The sequence below is a fragment of the Portunus trituberculatus genome, chromosome 38 (genome assembly GCF_017591435.1).
Source record: "Portunus trituberculatus isolate SZX2019 chromosome 38, ASM1759143v1, whole genome shotgun sequence".
Lineage (NCBI taxonomy): Eukaryota > Metazoa > Arthropoda > Malacostraca > Decapoda > Portunidae > Portunus > Portunus trituberculatus.
In genome coordinates this window covers 541,640-567,109 of record NC_059292.1, presented here as the reverse complement: position 1 = coordinate 567,109, position 25,470 = coordinate 541,640, and the positions used below count along the sequence as shown (strand labels likewise).

The window sequence follows — 25,470 nt, the reverse complement described above, 5'->3', positions numbered from 1 at the left end:
AGCCTCCCTTGTCCTCCTACACCATCATCTAAGTGAGCCATGAAGCTCACCACCAAAAGTTAGATAATATTAATTCTACATGGTTTTTACTTAAGGTAAAATCTTGGGTCTTGGAACAGACTACGATTTTTTACATTGTTTCTTATGGGAAAAACGGTTTCAGACTTGGAACATTTCAGACATGGAACAGCCTTCTGGAACTAATTATGTTCCAAGTCCAAGGGTCCACTGTATATCAAATGGCCTTTATTTGCAATTATTTAACGGGCACTGAACACAAAGCGTGCTACATGCTTACTAAGAAACACTTCAGTTTGAAGCAACTTTTTGTTAAATTATTCACTATTATCATTATCATTTATTATTATTATTATTATTATTATTATTATAATTATGATTTTTTAATAAATGTGGAGTTTCACTGGCAACATCACTGATGAGCAGTGAGGGGGCTTGGCCCAGACCAGGGCTCTCATTTCATGGGTAATGGGGAGTTTTCAAAACTAGTGGTTGTCACCAAGTGGCAGCACGTACGTGTCCCCTTCACTCTCAAAGGGGTAATATAGAACATACCTGCAGTGTCATTCAATAAACACAGATATGCAAAAAGTCATTATAATATATTTTTCTACATAATTCCTTCTAAGTAGTAACGCAGGCAAAATCGAACCCTATCCATAAACAAATGTAGATAAGTTGATTTTCTCATGAATTGGCATTGAGATTTGATTGGTCATCTCTACATTTCCCAAAGAGCACATCCTTGATCAGAAATGTATTAAACCAGTTGACAGTAAACATGAAAACAACATGTGTGTGTGTCACTTAAAACTCCAAACCACACAGATCAACTTACTAGTATTTGGAAACAACAATTTTAATTAAGAACATGCAACTCAAGTAACCTGGCGAGAGTGTTGCTGTCTAACCCAACCTGGGCTGGCCACCTGTTTACCTTAACAAACACATTGTTGGACAAATAGTTAATTCCTGCTGTAATGTCCATGTCACTATGCCATGAGGAGGAGGAAAACTTCACATATTCCTCTCTCCTCACTCTACAGCTGTCCAGTGATATGCTTAGTCTTTGCTCGATTGTTAGCCGTGTCTTGATCTTGATGCAAATGATGCTAAATTTCCCTGAAAATAAACACAATGTTACTGAGTAAGCTGGGTCATACTATATAGTACAGTCAAAGATTTTACCTTTTTCATTGTCCAAATCAATGGATTTTAGACTTGCAGTATGCCGTATTTAAGATACTGATAACAAATTTACAAGATAATCATAAAAAAATATTTGTTTTGACTAACTTCTCCCAAAATTATCCATACAGGATATTTAAAAGTAGATACAGAATGTCAACAGTATCATCATAATCAATGTTCTATGCATCTGTATGCACCTGGGACTTAATACAACAATAATTTAGCTCATGTCAGCAAGGGACACGTAGCAGCTGTGACATCTGGTGGATTAGTTCTGAAAACTCCCCATTACTTCAGATTAGTGTATTCTCACCATATTTAAGCTGTGCAATATGGTATTAAATCTTTATTTTAAGTTGAAAAGATTTTTTTTTTCTCTCAAATGAAATAATACATATATACCTGATAAGAAATCTACTTGTGGAGGAGTGAAGATACATGTATGTAAATTTTATATAAATTTTGTAGAAAAACATAAGAGAAAATATTTTATGTCACTTTTTTTTACTTTTTCAATGTCTAATTATTTTCTTGGAGCTCAATGAAAATTGGTGATTTACTATTATAGGTACAATGGTACAAACACACCTTAAGTCATGAGGATCAGAAATTAGAATGTTCCTTAGGCATACTGATCACTCCTGTGACTTTTTGCCTAGAACAGCACAAAAATGGAAAACATAGAAACATATAGAGGACACTGTCAAGTTCTTTATGAAGACAATATTTTATACTGGGAGACTACATGCTTCAGTTCCTTTCCAATACAAGTGATGACACAGTTTTGACCCCTCTTGCCTTACTCAGTCATTTGTCCATGTAATCTGAAAAGATTGACGTAACGATTACATAAGTGCTAAATTAAGAATACATTAGTGGTTTAATATGCCAAGGTATCCTCAAACTGGAATTTCATTTCAGAGATGATTAAAACTTTATTGACCACATGAACAATCAATATCTAAAATAACACTATGGAGGTTAACTTCACAGGTAGAAAATAGTTATGGGGTTATAAGCTACAAACTTGAAGCTGAAAAGAAAGACAGAAGAAAGAAAAAGACAGAAGAAAGAATAGTCTGTATACCAATGAAAATCAATATTGCATGAATTCCCAAGTCATAATGCATAAGTATTTGATTTGATGGGATGGTAAGTTTTTAATAAGCACGTAAAAATACCTTGAAATTAACAAAATACAATTAATACTCTAAGAGCAGACTTGTCATGTCATGCTCCCTCAAAAATATATTTCACTCTTTGCAATAAAGTACGAAGAAGAATCGGCAAGAACCAGTCTGAGGCTGGCTGGCAACTTCACTCTCCTGAATTCCATTTAGTTCTCTTCAGGCTTCCTTTTCCAAACACTAACATGTGCATTACCAACTTCAGCAAGGCGTTTGCATCTTGGTACATAGAAGGGAATGTTAATCTCCTCCTCATAAGTCCAATCTTGTTCTAAGGTTTTCACCAATACAGAATGAGTTAAACACTCATCCTCACCCCCTAAGTGTTCTTCTGGACCATTCAACCAGTTATAAACATCAGAAATAATCAGTAACCCACTAGGTTCAGTGTAATTTACAATAGTTTCCAAGAATGCCTTTGGATTTTCCATATCTGTAATTGTATTAGAAACAACAATACAGTTAAATTTGCCACTAGTGTAAAAGAGAGCAGATGCATCCTCATCCCAGAACACAACTTTTTCTCTTAAGGCACAGTCTGGGACTCTGATGCGTACAAAAGATATATGCTTGCCTCCTTCACTACTAAATGGAGTTCCAAATTCTGCAAACTGTTTTAGTTGTTGTCCTGCTGCAATCATTGAGTAACTAATATCAGTACCGACGACCTTTTGAAAGTGAGAACTAAGGTGAAAAGATAATCCTCCTGGCCCACAACCAACATCAAGTACTCGGCCTTTGTTCACCCCATGCTTTTGGCACACTTCACTGCAAAACTGTGAAAGCTTTGAATGATAATTATCTGCTTCTTGTGATATTAAACTCTTCAGCTGTGGTAAATCATCGAGGGTGCCATACTGATGAACTAATTGTCTTTGCACTTCCTTACTATCACTGTACTTGTCAGTATATTGTTTTAATCTGTTTCTTGTTTCCAGCCACTTATACAGAGCCCATGTAGCAACACCTGTAGTTAGGACAGCTGCAGCAGACACAACTCCCATAGTCCTGTCCATGACTGCTGACCTGAAATGCATAAAATTCATAACTGTGGATGGAAGTGATTAATATCAAATATCACTCTGGAATGCTTTATCTAGATCAATCTATAATGGAAGTCAATGAAATAGGAACAGTAATGGCACTCATAAAATATTTTTAATGGAGACAATTGGATTATTCTTTATCAGGTAATTTGTTCCTACATTTCATTTTGCTTGAATAATAATGTGAATATGAATCTAGTGGAGAGTGATATATCTAATTTGAAGATTTTTGGCTTCTTTTCTTTTGATGCCACATTCTGTGATGGAAGAATACAAGACAAATGGTATTGCTTACTCCCAAGATTATTCTAAAATAGTTTATCAGGTTCTTTATAAGCTCCCCATGAATATATTTTGGTAATTTTCAACTGCCATAGACATCCAGTTCCCCAAAATAGGTATAATGAATGATATACTAAACTACCGTATTTGACGGCATATAAGATGCACAGGCACTTCAGACACATCACCATTTCAGCAGGTCAAATGAAGGAAAAATTTGTTTACTGTACTTAAGCATATACAGTGGTACCTTGAGATACAAGCTGCCTGAGATACAAGTTTTCTTAGATACAAGCTACGATTTGCTCATTTTCTTATGAGATATGAGCAAAATTTTGAGATAGCCATGAGTCATGCTTGGGGGATGTTGCTGTAGTCAGTGGCTGAGCACATCGGTCCAGCCTCAGCTGAGCTAGTATCTACAAGTTTCCCATGGATTTCATGCACTGTGATTGTTCTTTCATTATTTTCATGCCATCTACTGATTTTTTTTTTTTTTTTTTTTCTAAAGGAAGTGCAATTTTCATTTATGTTTAATGTTTACGTGTGAATGGTGCCAGCATCCTTTCCTCCCTTCCTCCTCCACCACCATTTATCACCATTAGCCAAAAATGTCTGTCTCTAAGGTAAGAACACTAAATAAACTTTTGCTGTTATTTCATATACTTTCATGCATTGATAAAGTATTCATGTGTATGTAACTGAAAAGGCAAAACAAATTTCTCCTATCTTCCCCTACCTCTCCACCAACGCTTATCATGGAGGGGGGAGAAAAATGTAAACAATGTAAACAAACCTCTAGGGCTAAGGTGGTGTCTCTCTCTCTCTCTCTCTCTCTCTCTCTCTCTCTCTCTCTCTCTCTCTCTCAACTAAAACTTCATATATTCAATGAATAATATTTACAGGATGTCAGTGAGCTCTTCTCTGAATATTAGAGCACCCAGTCTTCCGTGGGTGGCTATATTTGTACACTCCAACTGGTCAAGTCCCAAGTGAGGGAACGAATTAAACTCGTATTTCAAGGTACCACTGTACTGTTGGAAGCTGTCAGTTACCTTACACAGCTGTGTTTTGGTAAGAAAAAAATTGAGGGAGGCGTGAAGACATTTTGGGTCGCCACTGAGAGAGCACTCCAACCTGGGGGACATTTCTGGTACCTCCCCAGAAGGGGACTCTGAGGCTGGATTTGGAATTGCTATTTTGAATTTTAAATTTTAAGTGAAGAGAGTGTGTGTGTGTGTGTGTGTGTATTTACCTAGTTGTAGTTTTACAGGGCCTGGGCTTTATGCTCGTGTGGTCCCGTCTCCATATCTACACTTATCCAATTTTTCTTTAAAACTATGTACACTCTTTGCTGATACCACTTCCTCACTCAAACTGTTCCAAGTCTCAACACATCTTTATGGAAACTAAATTTTTAACATCTCTCAGACATCGTCCCTTCCTTAGTTTCTTACTATGCGATCTTGTGCTTCTAAAGTCATATTCTTCTCTCAGGATCAGTTTCTCATTATCCACTTCATCCATTCCGTTAATCAATTTATAAACTTGTATCAGATCCCTCTCTCTTCTCTGCTCCAAGGTTGGTAGATCCATTGCCTTTAGTCTCTCCTCATATGCCATCCCTTTAAATTCTGGAACCATTCTTGTAGCCATTTTTGTAGTCTCTAATTTTCTTATGTGTTTCTTTTATGGGAGTCCACACAACTCCTGCATATTCCAATCTAGGTCTTATTTTAGTACTTATCAATTTCTTCATCATTTCCTTGTCCATATAGTGAAATGCTACTCCAATATTCCTTAGCAAATTATACGTCTCTCTGAAAATTCTATCAATATGGCTAACCGGTTGATTATTTTCTTCCATTGTCACTCCCAAGTCCTTTTCCTTTTTACTTTTTCTAGTTCTACTCCATCTCCCATCTTATAGATTCCCACTGGTCGTCTTTCACTTTTTCCCATTTCCATGACATGGCTTTTGTCCACATTGAATTCCATCTCCCATTTTTGCTCCATTTCCAGATCTTGTTTAAGTCTTCCTGTAGTATTTCACAATCCTCTTTTGTTTAATGACTCTGCACAGTTTCGCATCGTCCGCAAACAGATTTATGTAGCTGTTCACTCCCTCTGGCATGTCATTTATATATACGAGAAAAAGTATTGGTGCCAATACTGACCCCTGTGGCACTCCGCTGTCTACTGTTCTCCACTTGGACTTCATATCTTTAACTATCGTCCTTATTTCTCTCCCATTAAGTAATTCTTCATCCATCTCAATGTGCTTCCTTTTAAGCCACCCTTCTCCTCTAACTTCCATAGTAATCTTTCATGTGGCACTTTATCAAAAGCCTTTTTTAGATCTAAATAAATACAGTCAACCCATCCTCTCTCTCTTGTACTTTATCAACTATTCTAGAGTAGAAACTCAATAAATTTGTCACACATGACCGACCTTTTCTAAAACCAAATTGGCTATTTGATAATATTTTGTTGTCTTCAAGAAACTCGATCCATTGCTTCTTTATTACTTTTCACACATCTTGCATATTACACTAGTTAGTGATACCGGTCTGTAATTTAAAGGTTCTTCCTTCCTTCCGCTCTTATATATGGGAACCACCTCAGCTCTTTTCCACTCCACTGGCACTGTTCCATTTTCTATTGAGCATTTTATGATGTTGTATATTGGACTTGCTAGTTCTTCCCTACATTCTTTCAGTATTCTGCCTGAGACTTCATCCGGTCCCATTGCCTTTTCCTCATCCAATTCCATCATCAACTTTTTATTTCAAGCTTGGTTACTTTAATCTCTTTCATATAGACAGTCTCTATTACCCTGTGGTCTTTCAAATTTGGATTCCTTAGTAAAGACCTCATGAAATTTACTATTTAACAGTTCTGCCATACTTTTGGGTCTTCCACCATTCCGTTTTCTCCTTTTAACCTTTCTATTGTTTCTTTTTGTCTTATTTTTCCATTTATGAATCTGTAGAACAATTTTGGTTGTTCCTTACATTTTTGACAATGTCCTTTTCATAGTTCTTTTCTTCTTCCTTTCTCACCTTAGCATATTCATTTCTTGCTGTTTTGAAGTTTTCCTTATTTTCTGGATTTCTGTTTCTTCTCCACCTTTTCCATGCTCCATCTCGTTTCTCCTTTGCCCTAGCACATCTTGCATTAAACCAATCTTTCTTTCCTTCTTCTTTAGGTCTATATTTCGGAACATATTCCCTGACCCCAGTTTTGTATATTTCCAAAAATAAGTTGTTTCTCTTGAACCGTTAATGAGTTTTCCATCTCCTCCCAGTTTACATTTTTAAAATAGTTCTTGAGATTCTCAATATCAGCCTTTCTGTAATTTAATCGGTCTCCTTTGTATGATTCATCTCTATCTTCTATATCCATCTCTAATATTACATGGTCACTCTTTCCCAGTGGGCACTTGTATCTTATATCATCGTTAATTGGTATATCCCTTGTAAAAACTAGGTCTAATCTTGCCGGCTCATCGTTTCCTCTGAATCTTGTGTTTTCCTTTACTCTTTGGACCATCAAATTATCTATCATTAGGTTCAGGAATCTATCTCCCCAGGCATCTTCCCCCATACCACTTTCATAATTTTCCCAGTCTACCTCCTTACAGTTGAAATCTCCTACCAATATCACTTTTCTCCTTTCCTTAATGATTCTTGTAAGACTCCTTATTGTGTCATCTATCATGTCTCTATATTCTTGGTTAGTCCATGAGTTTGTTTTGGTGGCACATATGTTCCAATGATTGTTAACTCCTTTTTGTTAATATGCATCTTAACATACAGTATTTCTGATTTTCCTTCCCAAACTCCACTTGATTTACCACTATCTCCTTCCTTAACATCATCATGACTCCTCCTCCTCCTTTACCCACTCTGTCTCTCCTCCATATATTATACCTTTTATCTATGTCTATTTTTATTGCCTCATTTAACTTTGTTTCCACCAGGCATACAATATCTGGTTCTTTTTTCTTTATGTAATCTCTTAATTCTAATTTACTAGATAAAATCCCATCTATGTTTGTATACATAATTTTTAATCTCTTGTTTTTATCATTTTTAGTTAAACTTGCTCCATTCTTTTCTCTTCTTTCTCTTTTATATACCATTTCCTTATCCTGTCTCCTATAATTCTCCAAAAAAATGCCTTCTTCTCCTCCTCTGTGTGTGTGTGTGTGTGTGTGTGTATTTACCTAGTTGTATTGTACAGGGTTCGAGCAGGGCTCATAGTGTTCTGTCTCCATATCTCCATTTATCTAGTTTTTCTTTAAAGTTACGCACACTATGTGCTGCGACAATTTCCTTATCCAATGCATTCCATTTTTCCACCATTCTGTGTGGAAAACTGTATTTTCCAACATCCTTCACACACTGCCTCATCCTGATCTTCTTTTCATGTCCTCTTGTCCTCCCATCTCCTTCTGCCAACAGCACCAGGTCTTCCTTGTCTATTTTTTCAATATCATTTACTATCTCATACATTGTTATTAGATTGCCACATTCTCTTCTATCCTATAAGGTTGGCAGTCCTATTTCCTTCAGTCGTTCTTCATATATGAGGTCCTTTAACTCCGGCACCATCTTTGTAGCAATCTTCTGTATCCTTTCCAGTTTTCTTATATCTCTTTTAGAGCTCAGAGACCATACCACGGCTGCATATTCCAGCCTGGGGCGTATCATGCTTGTGATGATTTTTTTCATCATACCTTTATCCATGTAATGAAATGCCACTCTTATATTAGTCAACATCTTATATGATAGTCCAAATATCTTGTTTATGCCTTTATCAGGGCTCTTTTTCCTCATTTGTCTTCATTATTTGCTCTTGTCCCATTAAATAGTTCCATACTGGTCTCCTCTTACTCTTTCCTAGTTCCATTATGTGACATTTCTTGGCATTAAACTCCAATTTCCACTTCTTCTCCATTCATAGATCTTGTTTAAATCTTCCTGTAACAGTAGACAGTCCTCTCTGGTTTTGATAACTTTTAGCAACTTTACATCATCAGCGAATAAATTCATATAGCTGTTTATCCCAATGTGAATGTCGTTTACATAAACTTGAAACATAATGGGGGCTAACACTGACCCTTGTGGCACTCCATTAGTTACTTTACTCCAAGATGAGTACGTATCTCTGATCACAGTTCTCATTTCCCTATCCTTCAAATAATCTCTTGTCCATTCGAGCAAGGTTCCACGCAGTCCTCCTATGTTCTCCAGTTTCCAAAGAAGTCTTCCGTGAGGGACTTTATCAAATGCCCTTTTAATGTCCAGGTATACTGTGTCTACCCATCCATCTCTGTTTTCAAGTCCTGCAATAACTCTGGAGTAGAAGCTTATTAAATTTGATACACATGACCACCCTGTCCTGAATCCAAATTTTCTGTTTAATATGACTTGCTCCTCTTCTAGAAATTTAACCCACTTTTCTTTGATAATTATTTCATATAACTTCCCTACGACACTTGTAAGTGACACTGATCTGTAGTTTAGTGGTTCAGTTGCCTTACCTCCTTTAAATATCGGTATTACATTGGCTCTCTTCCACTCTTGTGGAACTTTCCCTTCATTTATTGTGTATTTACCTAGTTGTAGTTTTACAGGGCCTGTGCTTTATGCTCGTGTGGTCCCGTCTCCATATCTACACTTATCCAATTTTTCTTTAAAACTATGTACACTCTTTGCTGACACCACTTCCTCACTCAAACTGTTCCAAGTCTCAACACATCTTTGCGGGAAACTAAATTTTTTAACATCTCTCAGACATCGTCCCTTTCTTAGTTTCTTACTATGCGATCTTGTGCTTCTAAAGTCATATTCTTCTCTCAGGATCAGTTTCTCATTATCCACTTCATCCATTCCGTTAATCAATTTATAAACTTGTATCAGATCCCCTCTCTCTCTTCTCTGCTCCAAGGTTGGTAGATCCATTGCCTTTAGTCTCTCCTCATATGCCATCCCTTTAAATTCTGGAACCATTCTTGTAGCCATTTTTTGTAGTCTCTCTAATTTTCTTATGTGTTTCTTTTTTATGGGAGTCCACACAACTCCTGCATATTCCAATCTAGGTCTTATTCTAGTACTTATCAAGTTCTTCATCATTTCCTTGTCCATATAGTGAAATGCTACTCCAATATTCCTTAGCAAATTATACGTCTCTCTGAAAATTCTATCAATATGGCTTACTGGTTAATTATTTTCTTCCATTGTCACTCCCAAGTCCTTTTCCTTTTTTACTTTTTCTAGTTCTACTCCATCTCCCATCTTATAGATTCCCACTGGTCGTCTTTCACTTTTTCCCATTTCCATGACATGGCTTTTGTCCACATTGAATTCCATCTCCCATTTTTTGCTCCATTTCCAGATCTTGTTTAAGTCTTCCTGTAGTATTTCACAATCCTCTTTTTGTTTAATGACTCTGCACAGTTTCGCATCGTCCGCAAACAGATTTATGTAGCTGTTCACTCCCTCTGGCATGTCATTTATATATACGAGAAAAAGTATTAGTGCTAATACTGACCCCTGTGGCACTCCGCTGTCTACTGTTCTCCACTTGGACTTCATATCTTTAACTATCGTCCTTATTTCTCTCCCCCTTAAGTAATTCTTCATCCATCTCAATGTGCTTCCTTTTAAGCCACCCTTCTCCTCTAACTTCCATAGTATTCTTTCATGTGGCACTTTATCAAAAGCCTTTTTTACATCTAAATAAATACAGTCAACCCATCCCTCTCTCTCTTGTACTTTATCAACTATTCTAGAGTAGAAACTCAATAAATTTGTCACACATGACCGACCTTTTCTAAAACCAAATTGGCTATTTGATAATATTTTGTTGTCTTCAAGAAACTCAATCCATTGCTTCTTTAATACTTTTTCACACATCTTGCATATTACACTCGTTAGTGATACCGGTCTGTAATTTAAAGGTTCTTCCTTCCTTCCGCTCTTATATATGGGAACCACCTCAGCTCTTTTCCACTCCACTGGCACTGTTCCATTTTCTATTGAGCATTTAATGATGTATATTGGACTTGCTAGTTCTTCCTTACATTCTTTCAGTATTCTGCCTGAGACTTCATCCGGTCCCATTGCCTTTTCCTCATCCAATTCCGTCATCAACTTTTTTATTTCAAGCTTGGTTACTTTAATCTCTTTCATATGGACAGTCTCTCTATTACCCTGTGGTCTTTCAAATTTGGATTCCTTAGTAAAGACCTCATGAAATTTACTATTTAACAGTTCTGCCATACTTTTTGGGTCTTCTACCATTCCATTTTCTCCTTTTAACCTTTCTATTGTTTCTTTTTGTCTTATTTTTCCATTTATGAATCTGTAGAACAATTTTGGTTGTTCCTTACATTTTTTTTTTTGTGTGTGTGTGTGTGTGTGTGTGTGTGTGTGTGTGTGTGTGTGTGTGTATTTACCTAGTTGTATTTACCTAGTTGTAGTTTTACAGGGCCTGGGCTTTATGCTCGTGTGGTCCCGTCTCCATATCTACACTTATCCAATTTTTCTTTAAAACTATGTACACTCTTTGCTGACACCACTTCCTCACTCAAACTGTTCCAAGTCTCAACACATCTTTGCGGGAAACTAAATTTTAACATCTCTCAGACATCGTCCCTTCCTTAGTGTGTGTGTGTGTGTGTGTGTGTGTGTGTGTGTGTGTGTGTGTGTGTGTGTGTGTGTGTGTGTGTGTGTGTGTGTGTGTGTGTGTATTTACCTAGTTGTAGTTTTACAGGGCCTGGGCTTTATGCTCGTGTGGCCCCATCTCCATATCTACACTTATTCAATTTTTCTTTAAAACTATGCACACTCATTGCTGACACCACTTCTTCACTCAAACTGTTCCACGTCTCAACACATCTTTGTGGGAATTTATATATTTTTTAACATATCTCAGACATCTTCCCTTTCTCAGCTTTTTACTATGCGATCTTGTGCTTCGAATGTCATATTCTTCTCTCAGGATCAGTATCTCATTATCCACTTGGTCCATTCGTTGATCAATTTATAAACGTGTGTGTGTGTGTGTGTGTGTGTGTGTGTGTGTGTGTGTGTGTGTGTGTGTGTGTGTGTGTGTGTGTGTGTGTGTATTTACCTATTTGTATTTACCTATTTGTGTATTACAGGGCCCGAGCTAAGCTCTCTGTGTCCTGCCTCCTTGGCCACTCCTGTCATATCTCTCTTTCATCTGATTGACACACACTGCGTCAACGACATCACTGCTCAGTTTATTCCACTTATCAATACTACTATGCGGGAAACTGTACTTTCTCATGTCATTTAGACAGATGTCTCTTATTAGTTTTTTTCCATGTCCTCGGAGATGATTACTTGTGGTCACCTTTATCAACTCTCTGTCCAATATGTCAATCTTGTTCACCAATTTATACATAGTTATCATGTCTCCCCTTGTTCTTCTCTCCTCTAATGTAGTCAGTCCCAGTTTCCTCAGTCTTTCCTCATAGTCTAACTCCCTGAGTCCTGGTACCATCCTTGTTGCCAGCCTCTGTATCCTTTCCACCTTCTTCACATTTTTCTTCATATGTAGTGACCAGACGCAAGCTGCATATTCTAACTGGGGTCTTATTAAGGTGCATAATATCTTCATCATTTCTTCATCTAGGTAGTGGAATGCAAGGCCAATATTTTGAAACATTTTATATGTTTTCCCAAATATCTTGTTAATGTGTTTCTCCGGTGACAGAGTGTTTTGCACGGTTACTCCTAAGTCTTTCTCCTCATTGGTCTCTTCAATTTTCTCATCAACCAGCCTGTAATCCTTGTTTGGTCTGTATCTACTTCTTCCCATTTTCATAACATGGGTCTTGTTTATATTAAATTCCATCTGCCACTCTTTACTCCACTCATATATTTTATCAAGATCTTCCTGTAACTTGTTACAATCTTCCACATTCTTTACTCTCCTCATAATTTTAGTATCGTCCGCAAACATATTCATGTAACTGTCAATTCCTACTGGCATATCATTAACATAAATCATAAACATGATGGGACCAAGCACTGACCCTTGTGGAACTCCACTGGTTACCTTTATCCACTCGGACTTCTTTCCTTTCACCACTGTTCGCATTTCTCTTCCCACTAAGTAATTTTCCATCCAATTTGCTAGTTTATCACTTACTCCTCCAATCTTCTTTAGTTTCCACATCAGTCTATTGTGTGGTACTTTATCAAAGGCCTTTCTCAAGTCCAGGTAAATAGCATCCACCCATCCCTCTCTATGTTGTAGTATGTCAGTCACTCTTGAATAAAAACATAATGAATTGGATACGCACGATCTTCCTTTCCTGAAACCAAACAGCCTTTCACTCAGAATGTTTTCACTTTCTAGATACTCACTCCACTTAGCTTTAATTACTTCTTCACATACCTTGCACAATATACTAGTCAACGATACTGGTCTGTAATTTAACGGTTCCATTCTACTTCCATTCTTATATATAGGCACAATGTCAGCTCTTTTCCACTCTTTCGGGACTATTCCTGTTCGTATGGAGGTTTCCACAATATCAAATATGGGGTTCAACAATTGATCCTTACATTCTTTCAGCAACCTCCCAGATATGCCATCAGGCCCCATTGATTTATTAATATCCAAGTTACTTATAATTTTCCTTGCATCTTCTTTAGTAACCATGATGTCCTGCATTTGTTTTATTTCCGTAGGCCTTCTTCCTGTAAAATGCTCCTCCTTTGTAAACACCGCAAAAGTTGTCGTTCAATATTTCAGCTATATCTCTAGCATCCTCATATACTTCTTCCCCATTTTTTACCTTTTCTATTTGGATTAGCATATAAAATGTTGACTAATTTAAGAGTGGCATTTCAATTCATGGCCAAAGATATGATGAAAAAATTATCACAAGCATGATATGTCCTAAGGTGGAATATGTATATAGTAATGGTGTGGTCACCAAGCTCTAAAAAAAGATATAGGAAGATTAGAACAGATTCAGAAGATAGCTACAAAGATGGTGCCGGAATGAAAGGACCTAGTATATGGAGAAAGGACTGAAGGAAATGGGACTGCCAACTTTACAAGATAAAAGAGAACGAGGAGACCTGATAACAATGTATAAAATAATAAATCGCATTGAAAAAATAGACAAGGAAGACCTGATGCTGGTGACAGAAGCTAGAAGGAAAAGAGGACATGTTAAGAAGATTAGGATGAGGCAGTGTGTGAAGGATATTGGAAAATACAGTTTTCCACATAGAACAGTGGAAAAGTGGAATGCATTGAATGATGAAGTTGTTACAGCACATAATGTGCATAACTTTAAAGAAAAATTGGATAAATGAAGAATGGAGACTGGACACTATGAGCCCCACTCAAACCCTACACAATACAATTAGGTAAATACACACGTCCTAATAGCGTAACAAAGATAACACGGATAATCCTACCAATGGCACCTCCTAATGAGCAGTAAAATATTGACATTTAGTGATGAAGCAGTTTATGACCAACAAGTTTTTTGTGATTTTATTTGGTGGCCAGCCTTACTGTGTTCCACACTGACTCTCAAAGTTTGGTAGGTGCCTCCGAAAAACTAAGTCCACAATAATGAAGCTTGTCACCCGGCTTGCAAGCAAGGAGAATTGTGCATGTGATCAAGTGTTGGTGAGCACTCAGCCACTGTGACGTAGTACAACGTAACATTGGGGATACTTGGAAGGATCTGAGAGGGGTGCTGCTCTCCCTGCTAGAAGACATTTAGGTTATGGTAAAGATACTAGGGGCAGTCTCCCGGGTACAGCTCCCCAGTTAGATTAATTTAGTGGGGAATCTGGGGGAGGGGCAGCCTCCCTTGCTAGGTGTTTAAGTTAGGTTAAGGTAAAAACCCTAAGGGGGTTTGTGCCCCCAGCTAGATTAAGATAAAGGGGTCTGTAGATTTTTTGGGGGAGCAAATTTTGCTAAATTTGTCTTCCCCCTGTCAGCAAAAAGAAAAAAAAAAAAACTATTCCCCACATGCCTCCAAGCTTCATGAAGGGGAAAGGGGGCATTTAAAAGTAACTGAAGGAGGTGCTACGGGGAAGATTTACCGATATCATTTTTGCTGTTCTCCTTGTCAGGCTACAAAATATCATAATCAGTTTTTTTCGCTAGATTGGCAAAAGTGTATATCTGAAAAGATCTGGCGACTGTTGGCATCCCCAAAACCGAGCCGCTGCGGGATAAGTGACGGGATGTCTAAACTATGGTAGTGCCAATTACTTTGCCTACGATGTGAAACAGTTGACACAACACTTTCTGGAAAAATGTTATAATCTGGGTGTGGCAAACGAAGCTGCAGCTATTGGCAGTGGGATATGGAGAGTGAATCAGGTTAGAGAATGTTTTTCCAAAGGTTGAGTCCTGTTTGCCATGGCAATTATTTGAGGAAAAATAAATCAATCTGTACATACGCCTTCCCTCTTCGCTAACTTAAATACGTTCAATTAAGAGGATTATGGTATTTCAGACACTTACCTGATTAACTTTGCTGCCTACACCTGACGACTCATGGTTCAGAATGAAAAGCCATGACTATGAAGTTGAATTAATTAAACTTATTTAATTAATTTAATTGATTAAAGTTTGCAATCGCCTTCCACTTTCTCTAACCACAGACCTCTGTCAGATCAAGGGGACCCGCTATTCTGTGCAGTGTGCAGCCTCAATGCGCAGCTCACTGTACTACGTGTACTCAAACTCAGCGTTCACAGTGAGTGTCTGTGCGATCATGTAACAAATCTTGTGTTTATAACTTTACTTATACCACAAGAGCATCGTTTTGCGCTGTAAATTATATAATTAGTTACTTCTTCGAGGTTTACCCTTTATTTTGTGTTTTAAATAATTTTGCAAGGGAGATACTATAAAGTCTTTTTCAGTTCTCATTAAGGAGATTCTCATGTTGTCTCCGCCTACCCGGCAGAAGCTCGGAGGTTGCGTCACGCGTGACTCGCAGCACACTACCAACTACCAAGCCTAACCAAGGATTCTATAGTATAGCACACTACCCATGAAAAAATAAATAAATAAAAAATTTATATATATATATATATATATATATATATATATATATATATATATATATATATATATATATATATATATATATATATATGTCTTTCAGGCATCATGATATTGACAGATAAATAAAGAAAAAATCATATAGCTATAGCTTCTTTTCTCAAAGCAAAGGAAAGAGCAGGCGTACACCACACCCTCAGTTGTGGTGACGGCAGTAGTCGGGGGATGGCCACTTACATTAAACATGGGATTCCAGTTAACTTCATGGAAATGGGGGTCACTGAGGGTATTGAATTTATTACTGTTTGCTTGCACACTGTGGGTGAAATTATTTACTTTGTAAACATGTACATTCATGCTGGAGCCCTTAATATTGCAAATTTTCCTGAATATGTTTTTGAAGAGCAGAGTGTTATCATGGGTGACCTTAATGCCAGGCATAAGGAACTAGGAAGCCACCTCACCATCAATGCCAATGGTGTGCGCTGGAAGGCTTTCCTTGACACCACAGATACAGCTGTACTTACTGGGGACCACACACCCACACATGTTCAAGGAGGCAGACTTGATTATGTAGCCCTCATCAATATGCCAACATATACTGCCCAAACTTATCTTGTCAGGTCATTGCTGAGCAACCACTTCGCCCTGGAGAAGACCCTCCCAGTGCAGTCCGCCCCGGTAGTGCCTAGAAAGCGCTTGACGGTGCCACCATCCAGGATGACGGACCTCATCATCCATGTGGTGGCGTGGTACGCTGCCCTGAAGGGCTCCTTTGCTGATGCAGAGGCACTGTACGACGGACTCCTGCACACCATCAGTGGATTCATTGTGACTCCAAGGGTTCCAACAAAGGCCCATGCTCCACACCGCTGGACTTACGCTACCGACCCTGTCATACTGAACTGCCAACAGAGGCTCGCTGCCTACCAGAGACGTTGGCAGCTCAACCCAGCAGACACAGAGTCACGGGATGCCATGGTTACCGTGGCTCGACACCTCACGGATCTGCGGCAGCAGGAAAGGAAGAAGTACTGGGTCTCCTTCCTGGACAAGGTGTGCAGGACCCGGTCCCTCTGGGAGGTGTGGCACCATGTCAACAGCGTCCGGGGCAAGTCCAGACAGCAGGTGTGTGACCCTGATCCTGCAGACAGGGCACGAGAACTCATCTTGCAGTGGAAGGAAGCCTCATCCTTCTCTGGCCTTCCTGTGGAACACCAGGAGGTGCTTGATCAGCAAAGACCATGAAGGATGGAGTTGCTTTGCCACAGTGTTCCTCTGCTGGACGACACCTGTGTGCCTATCATGCATGACGAACTCCTCTCGGCAGTCAAGTTGGGCAAGTCAACAGCTCCTGGCAAGGATGGCATCACCTATGATATCCTCAATGCTCTCCTGGAGGTAAAGGTAGACAACCCTATCTTGGATTTATTTAACATGCCTTTCACTGCAGGCAAGCTTCCCCGCTCTTGGAAAACAGCCATCGTCATCCCAATACCAAAAGGTGATGGCACTTTTTGCCCTATTTCTCTCACCAGCTGTCTATGTAAAATGATGGAATGGGTAATATTGAACAGGCTTATATACAAGGTGGGCCATGTACTCTCTGGCAATGTACATGGCTTCCTAAAAGGTCACTCTACTAGTCATTGTTTTGTTGAGTGTCTTATAAATAAGGATGCTACCTGCAGAGCTTTTGTTGATCTCAAGGGTGCCTTTGACAGGGCCAACAAAGATGTTATTATGGAGGAACTCATTCTCAAAGGTGTCAAAGGTAGATTATTAGGATGAATCAGGGACTATTTGTACAATAGAACAGCACAGGTTTGGTTTCAAGGTGCAGTCTCCTCTGAGGAAGTTTTTGAGCTTGGAACACCACAGGGTGGAGTCCTTAGTCCAATGCTTTTCAATGTTTTAATGGACAAAATTGCGTGCTGTTCCTTTCCGTAGGGCACCCAGGTCCTCATCTATGCTGATGACATACTCCTCCAATGCTCCACACCCAGGATTCTCCAGGTTGCTTTGTCACAACTGGCAGTGTTGTGTGTCCAAATGGGACTAGTGATTAATGAATGTAAAACAAAATTTCAAACTAAAGGGAAGGTCTCTCAGCTGCCCACTGTAAATAACATCCCCATCCCTAGAGTTCATATACACAAGTACCTGGGTGTTCAGATGAGCTTTAGGAAGTCTCTTCAAGCCGTCCACTATGTTCGAGACCTCTTTCTGCCACGGCTAGCACCACTTCGGCTGCTAGCCAACAGGGGCCTGGGGGCAGACATTCCAGTCCTAAGAATGTTCTATATATCTGTCATACGGTCCCTTATTGATTATGCCGCCCCTGTTTTAATACAGTTTAGTGCCACTCAACTCCGTCCCCTGGAGCTTGTACAGAATGAAGCCATGCGGATAATCTTGGGATGCCCCAGGACTGCACGGATTGAAGTCCTCAGAGCTGAACTGCACCTGCTGAGTATTATGTGTAGGGTACAGGAAATTACTTGTCGCACAATTAGTCGGATGCTATGCACGAGCTCTGACTCTCTAAAGGGATCACTGACCCCCCTGTATCATGATCCTTGCACTCCTACAACACCATACCTCAGGAAGATCTTGGGAGTACTGACAAGTGTAGGTGTAGTCGAGGCTTGTATTAATGTTGTTATGTCACCGCTGCAACCCGCCTAGAACCCTCACCGTGTCAGTGTTGATATTCACTCACTGCATCAGCCCAAGAGGGACTGGCTCCCTCATGTGCTGCAAGACATGTTCATGACTAAATTGTCCAAGTACCCACACATTCAGGCTATTCATGTTTATTGTGATGGGTCAGTCAATGGCAGCAGGTCTGGATGTGGGCTGTTCATCCGTGACTACATCTCTGCCAGTCTCTACACTGACACTGAGGTTTCCAGGCGGCTCCCTGCACCCATGTCTTCCACTAGAGCAGAACTGTATGCTGTTCTGGAGGCGCTCCACATTGTGGCGCCTCTCCATAAGAATGTATATTTCTTTATTGACAGTCAGGCTGCATTGTACGCCCTTCAATCCACCTCCCCATGGACTGTGACCTAGTTAATAAGTGGAGCTTTGTTGCCATAGGGGCAGTAGCACTAGTCTTCACTATGCACGTGTCTCCCAGAGCTGTGCTTACACCTACGGGAGACATACTGCATCACATGACAGGGTGGCAATGAGACTCAGATTAGGCTACAAATATTTTTGGGAAGTCAGTGCTTCTCCTGGTGTGTGCTGTGTGCTGTGTGCTGCACCAAGGGGACACACTCTGCGTCACTATATCATGGAATGTCCTCTCATTGCTAAATTTAGGCCACAAGGTCAGCATGACTTGTACAGCCTCATTGACCATCTCCTAGACTCTGCCACCCTCAGGGAAATACTCAGGGAATATCCTCAGTTTGCTCCCAGACTGTAGGATGTCTTAAGCAATAAGGTGTGCAATATGTGTATTTATTTATTGAAATACTTGTATTCTTGTTGTGTATACTGTCCAGAGTTATTTTTGTGATACTTTAACCTTAAGTCTTTGCCCAGGGGGGTGGGTGGCTAGGCTCATCCTCCTCCTTTGTTGTAATTATTTATTAATTCAACAATAAATGTATCAATCGATTAATCAATCACATCGATTGATCTTCCGTAATGGTTGTTACACACACAAAAAAAAAAATAATAATAAATAAATTAATTAATTAATTAATTTAAAAAAAAAAATTTAAATCATCAGAAAAAAATAAGTGGGCATGTTCAGTAAAAAAAATTTCAGTAAAATAGGAGAGCAGTGGGTCAAAGTGAGAGAGTCAGTCTTTGCACTATAACATATCTTAAAAAAAAAAAGCATCATACAAGTATGGAAAAGAATGTGATATGCTAAGAAAAAAAATTAAGAAAAGACTAGACAAGAATGATCTATTATGATAATAACTGTTAAACTTAACTACAGTATATATCAGTATCCTACCTCACTCAAAGAACACATGGATGCATTGGAAAGACATGTTTACTACACAGAAAACGTATGAGATGCAACCAATTAATTAATGCTGCTAAAAATTAATCAATAAAACATATCAGAAAAATAATCATAAAAACTGGTCCTGATGATCTTCAAATGAATGTGCAGAAGAGAGTTGATTAGAAGAGCTTAAGCCTTAGAGATTAACTAAATGAAATAACAATCAGGATGGAATCACCTCAAGAAAGGAAAAAGGCAAACATTGTTGTCATTCCAAAAGGTGCCTATCAAGAAGTGAGTGACTTCAGACCAATAGCCCTCACAAACTCTGGTTATAAATTACATATGAGTTTTGTGAAAATCCAAGCTAGCAGAACACCTATTCATAAATAATAAAACAAGTTAATTCCAGTATGGATTTGCAGAAGGCAGGATGATGGAAAATAATCTGTTGATATTGAAATTGTATTGGAGAAAGATTTACGGTAATGGACACCAGTTGCCCTGTATGTGGAGAATAAACAGAAACCTTGAAATGCTTTCTAATGGAATGTGTAACCCTACAGACAAAAGAAAAGATTAAGAGTGCCAGTGATTGTTTTCAGCAACTAATACTGTTCTAAGATAAAAATCAATATGAAGTGGAAAAAAGTTAAAGATACCAATAACATAAGGAATTACAAGCAAAGAAACATATAGGACTAAAGAGAAAGAAATAAAGCCAAACCAGCACCATTGGAAAGGGAATGCTGGAACCTTGAACCTTTAAACTTACAGGTAGAGATGCAAAGAGATTAGGTGAAAACAAGATTTCCATTTAGAACCATCGAGTTCTGGAATGATTTGGATACGGAATTCAGTGATGCAAATATGCTAAATCAATTCAAGACAAAACCTGAATGAAAACAGATATGGATGAATCAGCATGAGCACTGTTTTTTTCAACCTATGACACAACTAGGTAAATAAAATTAGGTAAATCACACAAATATAATCTCTCATACTTTCTCTATTTTGTTCCAAATATAGTGATGAGAGCTGTTCTCAGGAGTGCTTTCCGTGAAAAAACTTTAATCTGCCCTCTCCATCAGGAATTTTTTCTCTGTGAAATATTTTTTCTTTTCCTTGATGCCCTCATCTGACCTCTATTCTGGTTTGCTTGTGTCCGTACAATAAGGCACTGAAAAGATATATTAACTTTGTTAGCAAATTATCATTCAAGTATCCTTCCATTTATATCTTGCATTTCATTCATCACTCTGCTTTTTAATGATTTATTAGTCATGTTTCTCTTACTCTTATATTCCCAAACTTTCAACACTAAGATTCTTTCTCTCTTCATTTGTTCACTGTCACTCACTATGTTCCTGACCCAACCAACCATGGCTGAACAAACTCAATTTTATTCAGGATAATACAAATGACCAAAGTGACCATATAATATTAGAAGTGGATATAGAAGAGGGAAAAGATGATAGAGACGAATCATACAAAGGAGACCGATTAGATTACAGAAAAGCTGATATTGAGAACCTCAAAAACTATTTAAAAAATTTAAGATTGGGAGGAGATGGAAAACTCAGAGAGGGTGCAAGAGAAATATACAATCAACCCTCGGCTATCGCGACTTCAGCTATCGCGTTTTATTGCTATCACGCACCCATGAAAAGTTGCTAAAATTTAATTATCGCGACCTCAGATGCCTGCTATCGCGTGCCCAGCCATGACGTCATGGAATATCTGAGCGCTCATTGGCCAAAACCGCCTTCCCGTCAAGATCAATTCGCTATCGCTGGTTATGTGTGGCTATTTCGGCCCCAATTGGGCGCGATAGCCGAGGGTTAAGTGTAACTTATTTTTGGATATATACAAAACAGGAGTCAGGGAATATGTCCCGAAATATAGACCTAAAGAAGAAGGAAAGAAACATTGGTTTAACGCAAAGTGTGCTAGGGCAAAGGAGAAAAGAGATGGAGCATGGAAAAGGTGGAGGAGAAATAGAAATCCAGGAAATAAGGAAAACTTCAAGGTAGCGACAAATGAATATGTTAAGATGAGGAAGGATGAGGAAAGAAACTATGAAAAGGACATTGTCGAAAAATATAAGGAGCAACCGAAATCGTTCTAGATTCATAAATGGAAAAATAAGGCAAAAAGAAACAATAGAAAGGTTAAAAGGAGAGTACGGGATGGTGGAAGACCCAAAAAGTATGGCAGAACTGTTAAATAGTAAATTTCATGAGGTCTTTACTAAGGAATCCAAATTTGAAAGGCCACAGGGTAATAGAGAGACCGTCTATATGAAAGAGATTAAAGTAACCAAGCTTCAAATAAAAGAGATGATGAAGGAATTGGATGAAGAGAAGGCAATGGGACCGGATGAAGTTTCAGGCAGAATACTGAAAGAATGTAGGGAAGAACTAGCAAGTCCTATATACATCATAAAATGCTCAATAGAAAATGGAACAATACCAGTAGAATGGAAAAGAGCTGAGGTGGTTCCCATATATAAGAGAGGAAGAAAGGAAGAACCTTTAAATTACAGACTGGTATCACTAACTAGTGTAATATGCAAGATGTGTGAAAGAGTAATAAAGAAACAATGGATTGAGTTCCTTGAAGACAACAAATTATTATCAAATAGCCAATTTTGTTTTAGAAAAGGTCGGTCATGTGTAACAAATTTACTGAGTTTCTACTCTAGAATAGTTGATAGAGTACAAGAGAGAGAGGGATGGGTTGACTGTATTCATTTGGATTAAAAAAAAGTGTTTGATAAAGTGCCACATGCAAGATTACTGTGGAAGTTAGAGGAGAAGGGTGGCTTAAAAGGAAGCACATTGAGATGGATGGAAAATTATTTGAGGGGGAGAGAAATAAGAACGGTAATTAAAGATATGAAGTTCAAGTGGAGAGCAGTAGAAAGTGGAGTGCCACAGGGGTCAGTATTGGCACCAATACTTTTTTTCATATATATAAATGACATGGAAGAGGAAGTGAACAGCTACATAGATTTGTTTGCAGACGATGCAAAACTGTGCAGAGTTAAAAAGCAAAAAGAGGATTGTGAAATACTGCAGGAAGACCTAAATAAGATCTGGGAATGGAGTAAAAAATGGGAGATGGAATTCAATGAGGACAAAAGACATGTCATGGAAATGGGAAAGAGTGAAAGACGACCAGTGGGAATCTAAAAGATGGGAGATGGAGTAGAACTAGAAAAAGTAAAATAGGAAAAGGATTTGGGAGTGAAGATAGAAGAAAACAATCAACCGGTAAGCCATATAGATAGAATTTTCAGAGAGACATATAATTTGCTAAGGAATATTGGATTAGCATTTCACTATATGGACAAAGAAATGAAGAAATTGATAAGTACTATAATACAACTCAGATTAGAATATGCAGTTGTGTGGACCTCCAATAAAAAGAAACACATAAGGAATGCATTGGATAATGGAAATGTTACAGCACATAGTTTCCATAACTTTAAAGAAAAACTAGATAAATGGAGATATGGAGACAGGACACTATGAGCCCTGTACAATACAACTAGGTAAATACACACACACACACACACACACACACACACACACACACACACACACACACGGGACACCGTCGATGGCGGATGTGGTCGCTGAGCTCCAGAGCAATCATCTCTAATTCTACAGTTGCCATTGCCTAAGAGTAACCAAGGTGGGAAAGGAGCTTGTAATGTTTGTCCCGTCTCCATATAGTCATGTTAACTGTTGATTAGCAAAATAATGTCCAGGAAGGTGAATATAAACTGTAGCCTGCGTTTGAGCCATCAGCTGGTTTGTTTACATCTGCGCAACATGGCGGCCGTGAACTCGAAAGATGAATCAGACTTCACAGGATTTCAAGGAATAATGGAGAAGAGCGTTTATGTGAAGAAAATTCTGGAGTTGGAAGGTAAAATTGAAAACTGTTTGAAAAGTATGGGGCCTGGAAACGAGTTATGACAATGTAATGAAAGAGTGCTGATATGAAGAAGGAAAATGCAGCACTGAAAGAGGAAGTTAAGTTAATTAAAGTGAATTGCGAAAATGTGGAGAATCTCTAGGAAAAGTGATGGAGAAGCAGGCTGAATGGAAAAAAGTCAGGAAGTGGAAAGAAAGGAGGTAAATTACAAAGTTGCAAGTCTGGAAAAGGAAATCAAAGAGTCTGGGAGAAAACTTTGGGCCTTGCTGAAATTATAGATCAACAGATCATAGAAGAGAAGATTGCTGAGAAAGTGGTGAAGGTTATTAAGTCAAATGAGACATTGGTGAGGGAAACTGTAGACAAAAAGAGATGTGTGGTGATATTTGGTGTGGAGGAGGATAAGACACCGAGTAAAATGGAGAGAGAGAAAACATAAAAAGGTGATAAATAATATCATTAATGTGGTGCAGGAGGAGGAAAAGACCTAGTACAAGAAATAGAGGACTTCCATAGAATTGGAAAGTTCACAAGAGAAGGTATGAGGCCAATAAGAATCAAACTTAAGTCACAAAAGGATGTAGATGAATTGGTGGAGAAGTCATGGAGGCTAGCCCAGCAGGAAACAACAAGGAAGATTTGGTTGAGAAGAGATCTCGGTGAAAAGGAAAGAGAAATGTTAAATGAGTTGAGAAAGGAGGCTTTGAAAAAATGAAGAGAGGACAGAAGAGGAGAAGAAAGAGTTTTTCTGGAGAATCTTGGATATGAGACTGAGGAAGTGGTTCATAACCCAGAAAAGTACAGCAAGAAAGGACTAAAGAAACTTACGTATGAGCGAATGTAATGTATTCCAACATAAATGGAGTGATATCGGGATTTTAGAACTCAACGATTACTTGAGGGACAAGAACCCAGATATTGTGGGTCTTACTGAAACAAAACTGAGAGAGGGAGAAGACCTGATGATGGTTGGAGAAGGGAAATATAATGTTTGGAAAAGAAATAGAGTAGGTAAGATGGGAGGAGGAGTGATGTTGCTGGTTAAAAAAGATATAAAGGTGGATCAAGTGAAAGAAGGTATGGGAAAGGCAGAAGTGCTAAAGATCAGAGCAGAAACTAATGAAGGAAAAAGAGGCACTACATAGTGGTGTACGTACCACCTAAGACAAATGCATGGTCAGTACAGGAATATGAAGAAATGATAAGTGATACAGGAACATGTCTGGAAGAAATGTTGGGTGGCTGTGAACGAACTATAATGATGGGAGATTTTAATTGTAAAGAGGTGTGTTGGGAGGACTGGTCAATGGAAGGATCAGAGACAACATGGGGAAATACACTATTGACACTGGCAATGGAAAATGTGTTAACTCAGTGGGTCAAAGAAGATACTAGGTTTGGAGGAGAGGGAGCATCGTCAAGACTGGACTTGGTCTTTAGTACAGAGCCAATGGTCATTGAGGAGATGAGGGTGGAGTGCCCTTTAGCAAAGAGTGATCATGCAGTTTTGGAGTTCAAGGTGATAGATGAAGAGAAATCTAGAAGAAATGAAGAATATAAAGTGGGAAGATGGAATTATGCCAAGACAGATTTTGGAAACCTAAAGAAATTCTTTCAAGAGACAAATTGATGAAATTCAAGAGTGCTAAGGAGCAAATGAAAAGTGGAAGGAATTTATAAAAATATACAAAGAAGGTGAGAAAAATTTGTACCAATAAGACAACATAGAGAAGTTGGAAAG

General features: G+C 38.5%; 2 protein-coding genes across 4 annotated transcripts in view; both read right to left on the bottom strand.

Annotated features, from left to right (window-relative positions):
- Positions 1-1,905: 1,905 nt before the first annotated feature.
- LOC123514980 lies at positions 1,906-15,729 on the bottom strand. Of its 2 annotated transcripts, none has more exons than XM_045273279.1 (2): positions 15,266-15,729; positions 1,906-3,422 (listed from the first exon to the last, which is right to left on the bottom strand). In XM_045273279.1, the coding sequence occupies exon 2, from the start codon at positions 3,410-3,412 to the stop codon at positions 2,546-2,548; it is 867 nt and encodes a 288-aa protein (XP_045129214.1). In that variant the 5' UTR covers positions 3,413-3,422; positions 15,266-15,729; the 3' UTR covers positions 1,906-2,545. The 2 variants fall into 2 exon arrangements, with proteins under 2 accessions (XP_045129214.1, XP_045129213.1); XM_045273278.1 differs by having other exon boundaries at positions 15,408-15,729.
- Positions 15,730-20,777: 5,048 nt separating this feature from the next.
- The window catches only part of LOC123514979 (structure-specific endonuclease subunit SLX4-like), a 68,271-nt gene continuing 63,578 nt past the window's right edge, over positions 20,778-25,470 (bottom strand). For both annotated transcript variants that reach the window (XM_045273277.1, XM_045273275.1), the window contains exon 12: positions 20,778-20,964. In XM_045273277.1, coding sequence (XP_045129212.1) covers positions 20,872-20,964 — 93 coding nt within the window. In that variant the 3' untranslated portion in view covers positions 20,778-20,871. The remainder of the gene's footprint in view (positions 20,965-25,470) is intronic.

What these genes read in the sequence shown, in the direction of transcription:
- LOC123514980 (XM_045273279.1), bottom strand. Translation starts at nt 3,412, where the DNA reads ATGGACAGGACTATGGGAGTTGTGTCTGCTGCAGCTGTCCTAACTACA.